This window comes from Antennarius striatus, chromosome 13, assembly GCF_040054535.1.
Source record: "Antennarius striatus isolate MH-2024 chromosome 13, ASM4005453v1, whole genome shotgun sequence".
In the NCBI taxonomy this organism is placed as follows: domain Eukaryota; kingdom Metazoa; phylum Chordata; class Actinopteri; order Lophiiformes; family Antennariidae; genus Antennarius; species Antennarius striatus.
In genome coordinates this window covers 1634446-1650184 of record NC_090788.1, presented here as the reverse complement: position 1 = coordinate 1650184, position 15739 = coordinate 1634446, and the positions used below count along the sequence as shown (strand labels likewise).

At 44.3% G+C, this 15739-nt stretch overlaps 3 protein-coding genes across 4 annotated transcripts; 1 reads left to right on the top strand and 2 right to left on the bottom strand.

The window, feature by feature from the left end:
• The first annotated feature begins 2154 nt into the window (after positions 1-2154).
• Positions 2155-7094, top strand: ftr82 (finTRIM family, member 82). Its single transcript, XM_068330308.1, has 7 exons — positions 2155-3194; positions 4736-4831; positions 4902-5135; positions 5244-5403; positions 5492-5548; positions 5622-5684; positions 5767-7094. The coding sequence occupies exons 1-7, from the start codon at positions 2595-2597 to the stop codon at positions 6285-6287; spliced, it is 1731 nt and encodes a 576-aa protein (XP_068186409.1). The 5' UTR covers positions 2155-2594; the 3' UTR covers positions 6288-7094.
• A 413-nt stretch (positions 7095-7507) lies between these two features.
• atp5l (ATP synthase, H+ transporting, mitochondrial F0 complex, subunit g) lies at positions 7508-10229 on the bottom strand. The gene is made up of 3 exons (XM_068330311.1): positions 10096-10229; positions 9548-9708; positions 7508-7706 (listed from the first exon to the last, which is right to left on the bottom strand). The coding sequence occupies exons 1-3, from the start codon at positions 10145-10147 to the stop codon at positions 7608-7610; spliced, it is 312 nt and encodes a 103-aa protein (XP_068186412.1). The 5' UTR covers positions 10148-10229; the 3' UTR covers positions 7508-7607.
• Positions 10230-10832: 603 nt separating this feature from the next.
• Positions 10833-15739, bottom strand: nherf4b (NHERF family PDZ scaffold protein 4b). 2 transcript variants are annotated; one of them, XM_068330309.1, is made up of 11 exons: positions 15578-15739; positions 14164-14191; positions 13646-13707; positions 13207-13412; positions 12921-13125; positions 12700-12836; positions 12412-12616; positions 12136-12332; positions 11875-12051; positions 11566-11769; positions 10833-11467 (listed from the first exon to the last, which is right to left on the bottom strand). In XM_068330309.1, the coding sequence occupies exons 1-11, from the start codon at positions 15609-15611 to the stop codon at positions 11435-11437; spliced, it is 1488 nt and encodes a 495-aa protein (XP_068186410.1). In that variant the 5' UTR covers positions 15612-15739; the 3' UTR covers positions 10833-11434. The 2 variants fall into 2 exon arrangements, with proteins under 2 accessions (XP_068186410.1, XP_068186411.1); XM_068330310.1 differs by lacking the exon at positions 15578-15739 and adding an exon at positions 14345-15333.

The window sequence follows — 15739 nt, the reverse complement described above, 5'->3', positions numbered from 1 at the left end:
GGATCTGAGTCTCATGTGAGCAAAAAAAAAAGAATGTTAACAAAAACACATCCGCATATTTCATTCAGGTGCATTGACTTGAAAATATCAAGATGCTGAGTCTACCAGATAAACAAGCTTAACAGGCCTCAAATCTCCAAATTGAGGCGATTTATATCATAATGTACGTGCTGAAATGCTTATTTATGGTTTTACCACATTTGCAAGTACCTGTAAATTAAAATAGATGTATTTCATCTGACATTAATTTCATGGATATGAGAGGAAATGAGATAAAATGCAATCATATGAACAGATTCTGCTTTTTTTTTCTATTTCAATTTTGAAATTCAGATTTGTTTTTTTTCTGCTTTGAAATTGAAATTTTTTAATATTGCTCCAACAGGAACTGAAATTGAGTCTAAAGTTCCTCTCAGGTTCATTAAGACTATCTTACTGTTACCTTCATTCAGTTTTTAATAGACGAGGGAGAGGATGGACTTTGTCTTCATAAACTAAAAGTAGAAGAAGCGATGAAGACACTCACTGCTACGTTTACACCCCCGAACACCTGGAATCTGTCCTGGAAATATCTTTCACCTGAGACTCACAGCCGGCAGATGTAAAGGTGTTAAAATCCAATCGACATCCGTCAAACACACTTTTCTGACACGCTTTTTTCACACACACACACACACACACAAAAACACATCACAAAGCACAAACTTGATTTTCCCTGAACTTCCCTTTTGTTTGTCAGACTCAGGTCTGATCTAATTGTAGGCGAAGTGAACATTTTAATACGACATTCAGTAACCATATTGTTTATATCCTGCGTCACACCTGCATTTTGTTATCATGACAACAAAAAAAACAAGCACTCACATAAACGCTATTTTTGGTGCTAAGTGATGAAGACGTTCTCTTTCTCTTTCTCTGATCTATAGATATACGCTTGTTTTTACACTCCCACCAGGGGGAGGTTGTCGTGGCAACAGTGATGCTGGCTTGCAGTGTGGAGTCGGTCCTCTCCGACGGCATCAACATGTGACCCCCGTTTTCCGCCCCACACTTTTTTAACTGTCTTCCTGTTTTTGATGGCGCCCGTTCAGTGAAGTGGGTCCTCGCTGCTTGTGATTCAAACAGTTTGCCCCCCCCCCCCTTGCAAAAACACACGAGTTCATGCTTTATGCAACTTTTTTTTCAACTCTTTTCTCGTGATATCCTATTGAAGCCTGTTGTAACTTGACCTTTAACCTGACCTAAAAGAAAAAACAACTTTTCTGCTCTTGCATGCGTTATTTGTCATGACTTTGACATAAATCCAGAATCGTTTCAAAGTGTTTCGTGAACAAGCGGCGGATCTGTTGGTGTAGAGCGCTCCCTTTACCCCAGAGGAAGGAAGGAAAAACTGGCTTATCAGAAACCTGACCAAACACGACGAGGTGAAACTGCCAAGTCCATGAAGTAACGCAAGATACGAGCCGGGGGCGGAGTCAGTCCAGGTACATCCTTTACTGTTAGCCTGCGGCGCCGCGCACACGCATCACGTATGCAACACCGTGAACGGAGGCTTCAGTTTCTGGTCGACGGGGCCTAATTGAAATGTAAATGTGAGTCAGAGCGGAATAACACCACTCCAGAGAGGGTGGGGGGAGGAGAAGTGATGCAACACAACTAGTGATAAAGATAAAGCGTGCACACAACTATGTGAAGCATCCTGCAACAACACACCTGAAGCTGGCGCCACTATTTTGGTGCGTGCACGTGTGCCTGCATGCGTCTGGGCGTGTGCTTCCGTTTGCCGTCTCACACAAACTTCACCAACTTCCTAAATGTGACCCAACTGGTCCGACTGGGACGAAAACCACAACCCTGAACTGGAGCTGCACTGGGACCAGCCTCAGATAAGAAGTTCAACTTTTAGCAGGCTGTAGGTGATAAGAAGGAGCACTACATAACAGGGATTTAGATGTGAACCTCTGCTGGAGCTGCTGTGTGTTTGTTTATTGGGTGGTCCCTTAAATTCCTCCAGTACTTTAAGGCTGCATTTATGTTTGTCGGCCCATAACCGGTTTAAGACAATGGGTCGATTCTGTGTGACAACAATAGGTGGAAATGCAGCTGACGAGGTGTGTGTGTGTGTGTGTATGTGTGTGTGTGCACAAAAATCCAGTCGCAGATGAGCCACATGAGAAATGTGAGAATAAAGGAAACGCTGAGGATGGTGGAAGCTTTTCTCTTCATTCTTCAGTCGTCATTCATTCTTTTTTTTTTTCTCTCGCTCTGTTTTCATTCTCTCTCCTTCCTCGACCGTCCACCCGCCCTCTCTCTGTCTTTTTTTTTTTTTTTTCCCATCTCCCTTCTTGCTCAACCTGCTTATCTGAACTGGGCAGGGCTCCATACACTCGCTAGCAAAAAAAAAAAAAAAGAAAAAGAAAGGGGGGAGGGTCTTAGTGCTTTCAATCAATAACCTCTGGAACTCTGAAATACAAGTAAGTCCTGTCTGAGGCAGGCTGTGCCACACGGTGGAGGGCGGGCTCCCAGGCGCGTTGGAACACAATTCTCCCCAGCGTTCCTGCAGGTTCCTGATTGTGTTTTCTTTTCTCGTCACGATGGCCGATCACACTTCACCCGACTACTTCAGCTGCTCCCTGTGTCAGAACCTGCTGAGGGACCCGGTGGCCATCCCCTGTGGCCACAGCTTCTGCATGAACTGCATCAGCGGCTACTGGAACGAGGCCGACTACACCGGGATTTACATTTGCCCTCAGTGTAAGATCACTTTCACCCAGAGGCCCGTGCTGCGACCCAACGCCACCTTGAGCATGGTGGCGGAGAAGATCAAGAAGAGCGGCCTGAACCTGAACGCCATCACCACCTCCTCCTCCTTGGCGAACGTCTACGCCGGCCCCAGCGACGTCCCCTGCGACTTCTGCTCCGGGAAGAAGCTGAAGGCGGTGAAGTCGTGCCTCAACTGTCTGGCGTCTTACTGCGAGAAACACCTGAAGCCTCACTACGAATCGGCCACGTTCAAACGCCACAAGCTGGTGGACGAGTTGGGAAACCTGGACAGGAAGATCTGCCCCCAGCACCAGAAGTCCCTGGAGCTGTTCTGTCGGACGGACCAGATGTGTATCTGCGCTCTGTGCACGGTCAGCGAGCACCGGGGGCACGACATCGTGTCGGCCGAGGCGGAGAGGAGCGAGAAACAGGTAAGGAATGCTCCCCGATGGGTTTTTCCTCTAAAGGAATGTGGGAACCAGGCTCTGGATGGACCTCTTCCCTCAGGCTGATGAAGCTTTTGCGTATCTGAACACACAAAAGAAAACTTTCTCACGGCTGTTTCTCGCTACAACCGTTTGGTTGCACTTTGGACCCGTTTCGTCGATGCTGTCAGCTTAAAAACTGGCAGCCGCCAAAACAAATCCAGCTCTCTGATTAGCTGCTCCCAAGGCCGGGGGAGGGGGTCACACACACACACACACACACACACACACACACACACACACACACACCCCGCCTCCCACTGAAAACAGCCTTTTTCTGAGAATGCGGTGTTCCATCTGTGGGATAAACACACAGAAAACTTCCTCCGTGTCGGTTCCCACCTGTGGGAGTGGGACTGGTGATACTGGAATGCCAGGGAGTCGAGGCCGTCGGCCAATGACGGCGCAGGAAACCACGGGCCAAAAATGAGTCACGTCGCTTGTAAATCCCCTCGCAGAGTGGATAAGACTGTCAGCAGGTGCCGACGGGTCGGTGGGGGGGTTTTCAACGGCAGGAAGGATGTTTCAAACTCTATGAAAGAATTATTTTTCTTTTTAAAAAAAAAACAAAAAGTAGTCCTGGGTTCTCTCATCCCAACATTTTCAACCTGAATCTCTCCTTCTCCCTCCCCCCCCCTCCCCATATTCACACCCACCCCTCCTCCCCGTCTTTTTCTCCTCTCTCCTCCCCAGATTCCCCACATTCCTCGAGCTTATCTTGAAGAATGGGTTGGTGGGCTTGAGTAGAAGCAGAATTTGGAAGCCCTCTGTTCCACATGTCACCTTGAAACATCTCTTTAAAAAATTTTTTTTTTTTTCGAATCAGGCAGCGGTGGATTCACATTCCTGACATGACCGGAATACCGTTACGGATTTCCACCCCCCCCCCCAATCACCACCACCACCATCCTCTTTCCCCCCACTGAGATAAAAGCTCATGTTAAGAGAATTCATGGAGTGAGTGGGTTTATTCTCCCCAAATATTCCTTCATGAGGAAGAATGTTTTTTGCTGAAACAACAAGAAAACATTTTTAAAACAAAAAATTAATTAATTATTTTCAAAAACAAATTTAATTTAATATAACAATTTAATTTAATTTAATTTAATTTAATTTAATTTAATTTAATTTAATTTAAATTTTAAAATTAATTTAAAAATTTAAAATAAATTTCATTTCATTTTACCGCGGTGCACTGGCGTCGTGCCCAGAGTGTCCCCCGCCTCACGCCCTATGCCGCCGAGATAGGCTCCGGCTCCCCGTGACCCGCTGCAGCGGATACAGCGGCGGTAATCTGAAGATGACTGACTGTCAAATTTATTTAATGAATAAAAATTTTAATTAATTAAAATAAAATAAATTTTTAAAAACAATTCCGCTGCACCTTACGCGTAATAAACCAGCGGAGGCCGGAGCAGCCGGCCGGCATGGGAGTGGACGCTTCAGAGTGAAATTGATAGCTGAGTTATTTGTCTTTCTCCCTGCAGAAACTCTTGGGAGTCTCTCAAGCTGAGATCAGACAGAAATGCCAGGAGAGGGTGAAGGAGCTGGAGGAGCTGAAGACCGCCGTGGATTCCCTGAAGGTGGGGGGAGAACACCAACAACACTCCAACCCTCCATCATTTAAACTTACGAGGTTCTGTTTCCGTCCAGAACTCGGCCCAGAGGGCCATGGTGGAGAGCCAGAAGATGTTCGAGGACATGATCCGCTCCATCGAGAGGATGAGGTCAGAGGTCACCAAGCTGATTGGCATCAACGAGAAGGCGGCTTTCAACCAGGCGGAGGTTTTGATCGAGCGGCTGGAACAAGAGATCGACGAGCTGAAGAAGAAAGAGTCGGGCCTCAAGCAGCTGCACAGCACCGAGGACCACATCCACTTCCTGCAGGTGAGACGCAACGGCCGCACAAAGTTGGGGTCGTTCAAAGTTGGGGTCGTTCAAAGTTGGGTCGTGTTTAATAATCACCCTTTTGTTTTGTTTTTTTAAACCCGCCAGAACTTCAACTACCTCTGCACCCCCACCGACGACGGCTTCATCCCCAGAGTGACCGTGAACCCCGACTTCTCCTTCGCCAACGTCAGGAAAGCCGTGGCTGAGATCAAGGAGCAGCTGGAGGAGTTCGGGAGAGAGGAGCTCCTGAAGATCTCCAAGTCAGGTCTGAAACGCTAAACCTTTACGTCGACGGGAGAGAAACTGAAGCAGAAACGTGACTTCCTGTCTGCGGGGTGTGTTCTGATTTCTAGTGAACGAGGTCCCGGTGTACACCACGGAAAGCCGGACGCTGGACAGGAGGAGCAGAGGTGAGGGCACGAGGTTGCCGACGAATAGTGGGGCGCGTTCCAAACTGACCTAGTTGTGTTTCCTGGTGTACAGGAAGAGAAGTGACCGTCGATAACAGTCCCGCAGAGCCCAGGAGCAGAGCGGATTTCGTCAAATGTAAGTATCCGACGCAAGAACGCGAAAGACGACTCCTCTCCCGCTCTTTTGGCCGAGAGAATAAACGATGGCGTCCGTTTAGATTTCTGCCAGCTGAAGCTGGACCCCAGCACCGCCTACAAGGAGCTCTACATCTCGGAAAACAGCCGGAAAGTCATCCGGACCAGAGACCTGCAGCCGTATGGAGACAACTCGGAGAGGTTCGACAGCTTCGCCCAGGTGCTGTGTCGGGAGGCGCTGTCCGGGGGCCGCTTCTACTGGGAGATCGAGTGGAGCGGCGAGTTCTCCATGGGCGTGGCCTACAGGAGCATCAGCCGCAAGGGTAAAGGCTCGCTGTGCCTGCTGGGATACAATGACAAATCCTGGAGCCTCCTCTGCTCGGATACCGGTTACTCCGCCTGGCACAACCGAGTGGACACCACCATCAACGCCCCCCACTCCCCCAGGATAGGCGTCTACCTGGACCACAACGCCGGCGTGCTGGCGTTCTACGCCATCGGCGGCAGCATGAGCCTCCTGCACAGGTTCGAGACGTCGTTCGTCGAGCCGGTTTATCCGGGATTTGGAGTCGGAACTTCAGTCAAGATCTGCAATCTCAAGTGAGCTCAGGTGTCTGAGTCGACCAATGAGAAGCTGAGAAGATCTTCCACGTTTAGCACCATGTACTGCCGGAGAATACGTTTCTACAACTAAACCAAACCACATTAATGGGGTTTTTTGCTTTTCTAATATTTTTCCCAAATGTGTGCATACTTAACTCCACATGTAACATGTATGTTTTTTTGTATCATACTGACAGATCACTTTTTTTTTTTTTTTAACAGGATGAAAGAAATTCCTAATTTTCTACATAATCACACAAGTACAGTATAAGGAGAAGTGTTATCTTTTTGTAGCATCTGACGCTAAACTGCCAGATGATATTAGAACATGTCAGGATGCAGCTAATGTGAATGTTAACATGCTAGGCTTTCATACATTCCTGCTGATAGTTGTACCATCACATGTTTCAACTATCTACTCACAAAGGGTGTGGCGTCTCTTGAGCGATGAAGTTATAAGTCAGAATGGATGTAACCTGAGGTAACCCTATAGGTCCATTCGCTCGTGAGATTATTATATTCGTTTTTAAATACTTTGCACTCTTGATTTGCATGAAACACATTCATGTTCACGTTGGTGCTTTAACAGGTATTAATTTCAACACATGCAGAACATTTCATTTTGCCATGTTTTGATATTATCTGATAGTCGTCCTATCAGTTTGCTGAGTTTTTACTTTTTTTTTTCACTTGAACTAACACTTATTTAATGTTGTGTACTTATATAATGGACAGAATATAATTGACATCAGGATGACTTGTTTTGTAACAAAATTATTCACTAGTTCTAAATAAAGAGCTAAATGAACCAATTGTTTTGGAATTTGTCTATTTCTGCATAAAACATAAGGACCCAATTGTATTTTTATATTAAAAGTGTATTTTAGAAATTATAGATGTTTATTATGGATTTTTGAGCAAATAATGACTATATATTTTACTGTTTGGGTATTTCACAACTTTAACTTTACATTTGTACTGTACTTAAGAAGCATCTAACTTCTGATTTTTGGACGTGACTGCACCCCCTGCTGGTTAAATGTAGGAACTGAAATGATAAACTTTTTGACCTCTGTTACCATGACAATGAAGCTTATTGTAAAATAATTAGGTACTGGATGCATTTTCAAAGATGCATTAATTCAAGCCAGAAGGGAATAAATTTAATGTTTATGAACTGCATTTTTTTAAAATAAAAAAACGAGACGATGGGAAAACGAGACGATTTAACAATAGACATCTGTTTATTGGTTCCCAGATACTCAGAGGAAGTCAAGCATATAACGCTCAAAAGGACAAGAAAAGCATGACAGTCCAACATTCACACATTGTAGCCGATGATGCCTCCTTTGCCGATACACTCCCCGATGTAAAACCACATCAGCACTTCAGTGGCCACCAGGCCGTTCCTAAAAGCTTCCTGTGAGGACAGAAAAAAAACAAATTAGATTTGCTTCAGGAGGAAGCGACTCAGATAATCTCCAAGTCAACATAACGTTGCTTGATGTTTTCCTTTTGTCAACATCCTTTTGGATTGTACTAATAAAACAGAACACAACAGTGTTTAGACAACACCTTGAAGACACAAATGTTTAGCAGCAGGTTAAAGCCAGCATGGGACAGTCCACCTGTTCACCTGTGTTTCAAATACAGGGGTTCCAACTCCTTTAGGAAACTTAAAGGGCCATTAAAGATTTTTAATGCTAGTTTACAAAATATCTGGTGCCAAAACAGAGCCAGGAAAATACTGATAATATCAAGAGGTTTTAATGGGATTTACGTTATCTGAAATCCATTCAAGGAACTGTTATTTTATTTTGCACAGAAATTAGCAAATGTAGCATGAAGCTAGAATACCTCCTACAACAACTCAGCACAGGACCTGTAAGTCGTCAGAGAAAGTTTTAAGGAGGAAACTTTCTGTATTAAAAACAGCTCCACAGCATCAGATACAGCCACCTATGTTTTAAATGCAGGGTTGCCGCTGGTAACCAAACCCTGAAACCCTTTCATCACAGCAGAGCTACTATTTTCATCTGCTGTTGTATTGATAGAAACTACTGGGGACAAAAATGCAGCAAACCTTAAAAATGGTCAACTTGTCAAATGACGCCATTGGTTACAGAGCAGATGCTATGGCAACAGACGCTGTTCATCAAGTTGTTGGCAGCTAGTTGTAAAATACACTGACACCAATAACCAAATATCAGAGGTGAAGTGCACACTATTGTAGTTAGCTATCAGCATTTAAAGAAATAGTCTGAAAAACAACAAGCAGCTCTATTTTTCCAGTAGTCCAGCAGCAGTTACACAGTATCCATCCATCCATTAATCCATCTATCATCTGTGAAAGAGTGACGACTGAGAATCACTTATTGTCCTCCAGGTACACTGATAACATGAAATCATCCCTTGTTATAAAGCAACATATAACAGCTGATCATCAAGAAAAACACACTTGGTCAGGGCTTCCATTGTTTCTACTGACTGACGGTCATCTCTAGTCATGTTGTCCCAAATTGCAAGGACTTACTGCAAAGTTGGCTGTAGCTGTTATCACATGACGAACATCCTTAAATTCACACTGTGGTTACCAAGCATTTGATCAATTCTTTTAGTGTAGAGATCTCCCAATGTCACAAAGTTTGGGAAGATAAAGCTATGCTACCTGTCCCTTTAGCAAACAGAACTAAATGAATGCACATGAACATTTTAAAAATGTCTGACAAGGCAGAGAACAGATTTCACCTCAGCTTCCCTCAGGTGGGACTTTTCTTCTCCAGTGATGAGCTGAAGATAGAGCCATTTGGCCAACTATTAATGGTGATATTAAATCTTAAATAACAGAGGAGAAATCTGCTGCACGACTGGTTATAAATGCATTTCTCTCGTCTGAAACAAACAGAACAGCTTCCCAGCTTTCATCATAAAAAACGTCATCTGGCTGTGGCCTTTGGATTTATCCGACACATCCGCTCTTACATAATTTTAGGCGAGTGTGAAGAGAAACTACCCCAGAAAGCTTTGGATCAGCAAATGCGCTTGGGATTCATACATCTGAGTGAAGCCACCTATTCTGAAATAATACGTTTGACTGGAAACCTATTGCAATTGGGACATTTTGTGTTTATCTAAATTTAGATTTTAAATGACATGTCACTGCCATTAATTCTTGATTTCCTTTAGACAGTCATTGTAGATCAGTGGAAGCTGTTTTAAACAAAAAGACACAGACATCAGGTCTGGTCAGAGGTAACTCACCCTCACTGTGGTTTGACCGAGTTGTCCTGCCTGGAAAGCCTTGACAAGGTTTTTGGCCCCCTCGATGGCCTTGGGGATTTCTCCGGGACTCGGAGGGACAAGTTCAACCCGGGCGTAGTACCAGAAGGTTGCTAGCCGAGGTTTGGAGAAGCTGACAGCGGCTGAAAGAGCAGAAATATTGAAACAATTAGTCTTGACCAGGTTAGGTTAAAGGTAGCTAATAGTTCCGCTGCCTGCAGAAATGATAGCATTAGCAGCTTAGCAAAGTGGATTATTCCAGTGAACAAAAACAAAACAATACACATGAATTAGCTCCATAAATAGTTTGGAAACAGCAGGAAAGACTTTATATCTTATATCTGTGTTGTTTTTGATGCAACGACTAGCTTTAGCTAGCGTTACATTCATTTTATTAAATGTTAGCTCGCTGCTAACGGCCTAGCGCCGTCATCTCCGTCAATCAAAATTACCCGGTTGTTTCACCCCGACCACTCAATACCCCACAGTGGGGTATATATTATGACTAATAACACAACCTACTAAATTACCTCCGACTAGGGGGGGTATTTTAGCGACCATTCGTTGCACCGCCTGTGCCATGTTGACGTCTCGGGTTGATGTTACCAGCTTCCTCTGAATGTCACCTCCAGGACCAGAAAAACATCTCGCAGCTGACCAGACAGGTGCCTGTTCAGAAAAGATCATTGACTACATAAATGCCTGTTCAGAAAAGCGGCCCGCTGATCGTGAATAAACGTAATTACGTGGCCTACAATATTTGTATTTCCATTACATTTCATCAATTGTCTTCGCAAGGTATTTAGACTCACTTGTCCTTTAAAACTTCAATTAAATTCACATCTTAAGACTGACGAGCAGTTAACGCATAGCTGCGATTTTACCACCTGGCCTCTAGAGTGCGCAGAAATGTCCTTACAGGTTTAAAAAAAAAGAAAAAAAGAATAGAATAGAATAGAATAGAATAGAATAGAATAGAATAGAATAGAATAATCAATTTGTGTGAGAATGTTATCACAGAGGAACTGATGTTATTCCATATAGTCTACTACTATATGCTGGAAGATTACAAGGCTTCCAAGGCTCTAAGGTGAGCATTTTAATTTAATGTAAAGTGAACATCATAGATATTCTAGTATATTCAGAAGGTCATTATGGGGTTAGACACAGACAATGAGTTCAACATGAGAAATGATTGTTGAATATCACAAAACACACAATAATAACAATAATAACAGCAAAGAATCTTTAGTAAGTCACCACTGCATTTTCTGGGATCAACAATTTTTAATGAAGATACACTCTCTCCGCAAGAACAGACATTTGTTTGTTGTGTTTTTTACATCATACATTAAACAAACACATATTTCTTCATTTCTTCATTCATTCATTTTCAGACGCTCTTCCAGATCCAGGTCAGGGGGGGCAGCAGGGAAGTCCAGACACTCCTCTTCCCAGCAACTTCCACCAACTCCTCTGGGGATCTTAAGGCATTCCCATAGCAACCGAGAGATATAATCTCTCCAGTGAGTGATTTTTCCTTTTTCCCATTTACTACAACTACTTTACATTCCTTATTATATTGTTAAAGTCATCATTCTTTTATCAATCTGATTAAAACAGGCAGCTAATGTTGTTTCACGTGGGTCCACATTTCCATGTATTCACCCAAAATACTGAATGTTAAAATACTTTTGCATTTAGCACGTTAAAAAGTTTCTTGGTGGTTTGTGCAGCTGATATTGTTATTATAGACTTTCATTGATCTGATTCAATCTTTCGGATTCCTTTCTGAAATCCTTTTCTGAATTAGATTAAATCAATCTAGCCCAGAATAACAACATCCTTCTTCAAACTGGCCTGTGTCCCTCACAAACACGACAACTCATAGTCGTCTTCCTCCTGTTGCATGACAGACAAGAAAAGATGGTAAACATTTTTAACAACTACTGTAATTCATAAACTTATAGTCAGGTTATGTTGAAAACATGATGTCTTACCTCACTGCCAGGGGTATTATTGGCCTCCTTCATGTCGCCGTCGCCCGTCTTGTCCGTGACCAGTAAGGACAGACTACAGCCTCCTTCCTTCACAAGCATCATCACATCTTCCAGACTTTTATCTTCCACATTCTTCCCATTGACTTCCATCACCACATCTCCTACAACTAACCCGGCTTTCTGCCCGGACCCCCCGGGCGCCACCTGGGTAAGAAAGCAGAAAAAACAAAAGCCACTCCTGAGATGCTCCTTTGGTGTTCTCTGTTCCTGTTTTTTTAAGTGATATTTACGTCAGCGTTTCATCCTCACCTGGCTAATGAAGGTTCCGGGTCGGTGTGGGACGCAACCAAAATTAAATCCAAATCCTAGAGGACCTTTTTGGAGCGAGCATCGCCTGGATTTACTGGAGTCACCTGGATGTGCGCTGCCATCCTTTATCTTCTCATCAGCATCCTCCTCACAGAAGAGCAGAGGCGACAGACCCAACTGGATGAGGGAAAGAAAAGGTTCAGTTGATCTGAATCCTAACCAGAAATGGATTTCCTGTTCCAGGAGAGCACCAAATACCACCTTGGTGTAAAACTCCAGCCCTTGTTGAGCGATGGTGGTGAGGGAAACCTCCTTCCCGCTTGTCTTCACTCTGTCCACGACCTCCTGATGCTGCAGCGCCTCCACCTCCTCGCCGTTGACCTCCAGCAGCAGCTCCCCATCCCTCATGCCCGCCTCCTCCGCCGGACTGCCTTCATCCATCGCACGCAGGACGTGGACTACATTTAAAAACACACACGTTTCAGTCACGTGGTTAAAATCTGGGATGCTTAATGTTTGGGGATCTTCACTTCCTACATGTGCGCCCTGACGACATCTTCTCCAGCCGGAGGAGGAAGCCGTATCCCGTGGGTCCTCGGACGAGGTGGATCTTTCTGGCCCTGTGGGGCAGGTTGTGTGGGACGGCGATGGTGGGCAGGATGGGCATCCTCTCCTTCAGGTAGCGCTTCTCGCTCTCCTCGTCGATCACCAGGACGGTGATGTGATCGCCGCATTTTTTCACCTGCGGGAATCACGGACGATGTGATTTCAAAACCGCTTCGATCTCATGTGCGTTCACACACTGGAACAGGACAGACATCATACCATCCTGCTGAGGGCGGAGTGTGTGAGGTCGGACACCACGGCTCCGTTCATCCACACCAGGCGGTCTCCTTTACACACACCGGCCTTCTCAGCTGCGCCTCCTTTCACCGGGCCGACGGAGAAACGTCCTTTCTCTCCTGCGGAGCGGAAACAGCAAGATCAACTCCACGACTCCCCACAGGAAGTCGACTTTGACCTCCTGATCGCAGGAGGAATCTTACCTTCCAGAGGTGTGAAGCTGATGCCCAGACCCGAGACGGGATCTCTGGAGATGTGGCAGAGTCTGGGCGGCTTGCAGCCCTCGCCCTTTCCTATTCTGACCAGACCTCGGAGGTCACGACCTTTGGATAGAGCCTCCTCGTACTCCTTTCCGTCCAACACCAGCAAGCACAACTGGTGTCCGCTTAGCTTGATTTTTCGGCTCACCTGAGGCGTGAAAACAAAAAAAAAAGAGCGTTTCAACTTCTTAGATCCTGTCGGAGTCTCTCAGAGGAAACGTCCTCTCACCTCCGGATGAGGAACGTCGTCCACAAAGCAGTTGTTGACTTCTAACAGCCTGTCTCCGTTCTGAAGACCGCTACTCGCCGCTATCCCCCCTGACACCACGTTTCTGATGATGTGACCCCGACGCCCCTGCTCCGCCCGGATGTGGAAGCCGTAGGACTCCCCCTCCTCCCGTTTCAGGACGCACAGCCGGGGGCCGGGTTTGGAATCTGGGAGACAGAAGCGCTCCTCCTGTGAGCAGAGACTCCTCTTCCTCCGCCTCCAAACGCAGAACACAATTACAGTATTTTCCGCACCTAAAAGCCTGTCATCTTCTCATTAACCTACAGTTCGTCTTATGTATGAAATAAATTACAAGATAAATAATTCATTAAAGGTGCGCCTTATAATCCAGTGCGCCTTATAGTGAGGAAAATACTGTACACATCTGTATGCGTGATACCTGCGTCCGTGACGACCATCACTGGGTTGTCGATTCCTTCTCTGGGATTGAATTGAAATTTCCTGCAACAGGAGAGATTATTAATATATGGACTTAAGTCTATGGATGTTTAAAATTATTTTTTTAGCCTGGTATCAACTCTTAAAATTCACTTGGAGAAAGAGAAAAAATGACTATGCGATAAAAATTCAAAATATCCCAAGAACGATGAACAATTTTATTAATTTTGTTCAAAATTATTACAGGATTTTTTTGTGCAGATTCATTCTCTAACCTCACCTGTAATCATGAATACATTAGCAGTATTTATAGACTTTATAGATTTATATAGACTGCACTTATAGACTTTATCGTCGACCCAGAGTCTTAAAGATTTACTGGTTCCAAAGTCAGCACGAGAAGCCGAGTCGATGACAGCTGTTTCCTAAAGTTCGGTCAAGTTCAGCCAAGTTAAAGAATAAGAACCTTATAAGTGCTGTTAGTTTTTGCTCCTGTAACTTTGTAAAGTTTGGACTCACTCTGTCGACTGGAGGACGTTCACCAAACCTACAAAAAAAACCCAGAATTTATATCAATTTAAAAACCCATTTCCATTCACCGTTAACTCATCTATCATAACAGGTATCGATCAGGATCAATCAGCTCGTAGGTTTCAGCACAGAAACACAAACTGTCATCAGAACACAGGTTTAATCTTACAGTTCTGTGAACGTCCGTCACCCGCCTCCACTGTGAAGCTGCCGTCTGAGCCCTCGGTGGTCGATCAGCTGACTCACACCGATCAGCAAAGGGCCCATAAAACAGGCGTTGGCTTAATGTGTTTATCTTTTACTCTTTGTCCTCCATAAACCAGCTGAAGAAATGAAATCCACCCCACATGTTGCAGATGCAGATAGAGGGATAAAGTTTGCAGGATCAGGCCCTTCTTATTATCTTTCTGAAATTTGTGGTGAAGCTTCACGTAAAGTACGAACACCGGGGGCCCGGGGGCGATTGGAGGTGTTGGAGCATCACTCTGTGACAGCTCACAGAGATAACACAGAACGCTGCTTCTGCATAAATACCTCGATGGGAACTTTATGAACAAGTTATTCAGTCGATTTGATTTTTTTTAGCTGCTATCTAGTTTGTGTTCTGCAGAGATTTGTTTGTGTGTTCCGTCTAATAGAGAATTCATCTCTCAGCAGTTTTAGATGTAGATTCATGCAACATTGAAGCATCACAAAGAAAACTTGTGTATGTACTAAATAAATATATACGTAGGGCAGTCTGCTGCATCTTCATCATCACTCATCTTCACCCATCTAGGCCACAGCAAAGCCCATTTATCCACTAAACCTTCACCTCTTATCTGCTTGGGTCATCGTGTCAGAGACTCTGAGTCCTTGTTTCTCTGACCCAGACTGAAATAAAAACAAACTCTCCCCTCCAATCTCTTCCATCACTCCCAGCAGCCCCGTGTCCTGAACCGCTCATTCCACCGTTACTCCGGTGCAACTAATGGGTTCTTGTTTGCTGTCTCACTCCATAAACCTTAATACCCCACAATAAAACCCCTCTGTGCACAAATAGAAGCTGATGCGGCTCAGTGGGTTCTGGTGAATGTTTGATTGTCTCTCTTGTTTTAAAATGAGCAGATGTTTGAGTTATAGATGGTAATCAGATAAGAAAACACCTATTTTTCTTGTCATTAATGATAAAAAAATGATCTGAATTGTAGAAATTGAAGTTGTAGAAATTTCAATATCAAATAATTTCTTAGATTTATAGACAATGATTGCAAAACCAGAAGATTCAAAAAAGAACACCGTAGAAAATAAGGAATATAGGTGAATATAGGTGAGAATACAGGTGAAAAATTTGAATATTTCTCTAAATATAAAAATATGACAATGCAGCTTGTACAAAAAATAAACGAAATAATAATTTTACCTGTACTTGACGTCATGCTGTGTCGTTTCCCCATCAGGTTGACAGCCGGCTGCACAGACAAGTGGAACCGCGGGTGTCCTGAACGTACGACCACCTATTCTGACTCCTCCCTTCAGGTTTAAAGTTTAATCTGATGCTGGAGAACTCCAAACACGGACGGTG

Coding starts and splice junctions, on each gene's coding strand:
- nherf4b (XM_068330309.1), bottom strand. CDS start 15,611: ATGGGGAAACGACACAGCATGACGTCAAGTACAG. Junction 13,708..14,163: donor AACGTCCTCCAGTCGACAGA/GTGAGTCCAAAC, acceptor CTCCTGTTGCAG/GAAATTTCAATTCAATCCCA. Junction 13,126..13,206: donor ACGACGTTCCTCATCCGGAG/GTGAGAGGACGT, acceptor TTCACGCCTCAG/GTGAGCCGAAAAATCAAGCT.
- atp5l (XM_068330311.1), bottom strand. CDS start 10,147: ATGGCACAGGCGGTGCAACGAATGGTCGCTAAAATACCCCCCCTAGTC. Junction 9,709..10,095: donor AATACCCCCCCTAGTCGGAG/GTAATTTAGTAG, acceptor CTGCTCTTTCAG/CCGCTGTCAGCTTCTCCAAA. Junction 7,707..9,547: donor TCGGTCAAACCACAGTGAGG/GTGAGTTACCTC, acceptor CTGTCCTCACAG/GAAGCTTTTAGGAACGGCCT.
- ftr82 (XM_068330308.1), top strand. CDS start 2,595: ATGGCCGATCACACTTCACCCGACTACTTCAGCTGCTCCCTGTGTCAG. Junction 5,549..5,621: donor GCTGGACAGGAGGAGCAGAG/GTGAGGGCACGA, acceptor CCTGGTGTACAG/GAAGAGAAGTGACCGTCGAT. Junction 5,685..5,766: donor CAGAGCGGATTTCGTCAAAT/GTAAGTATCCGA, acceptor GCGTCCGTTTAG/ATTTCTGCCAGCTGAAGCTG.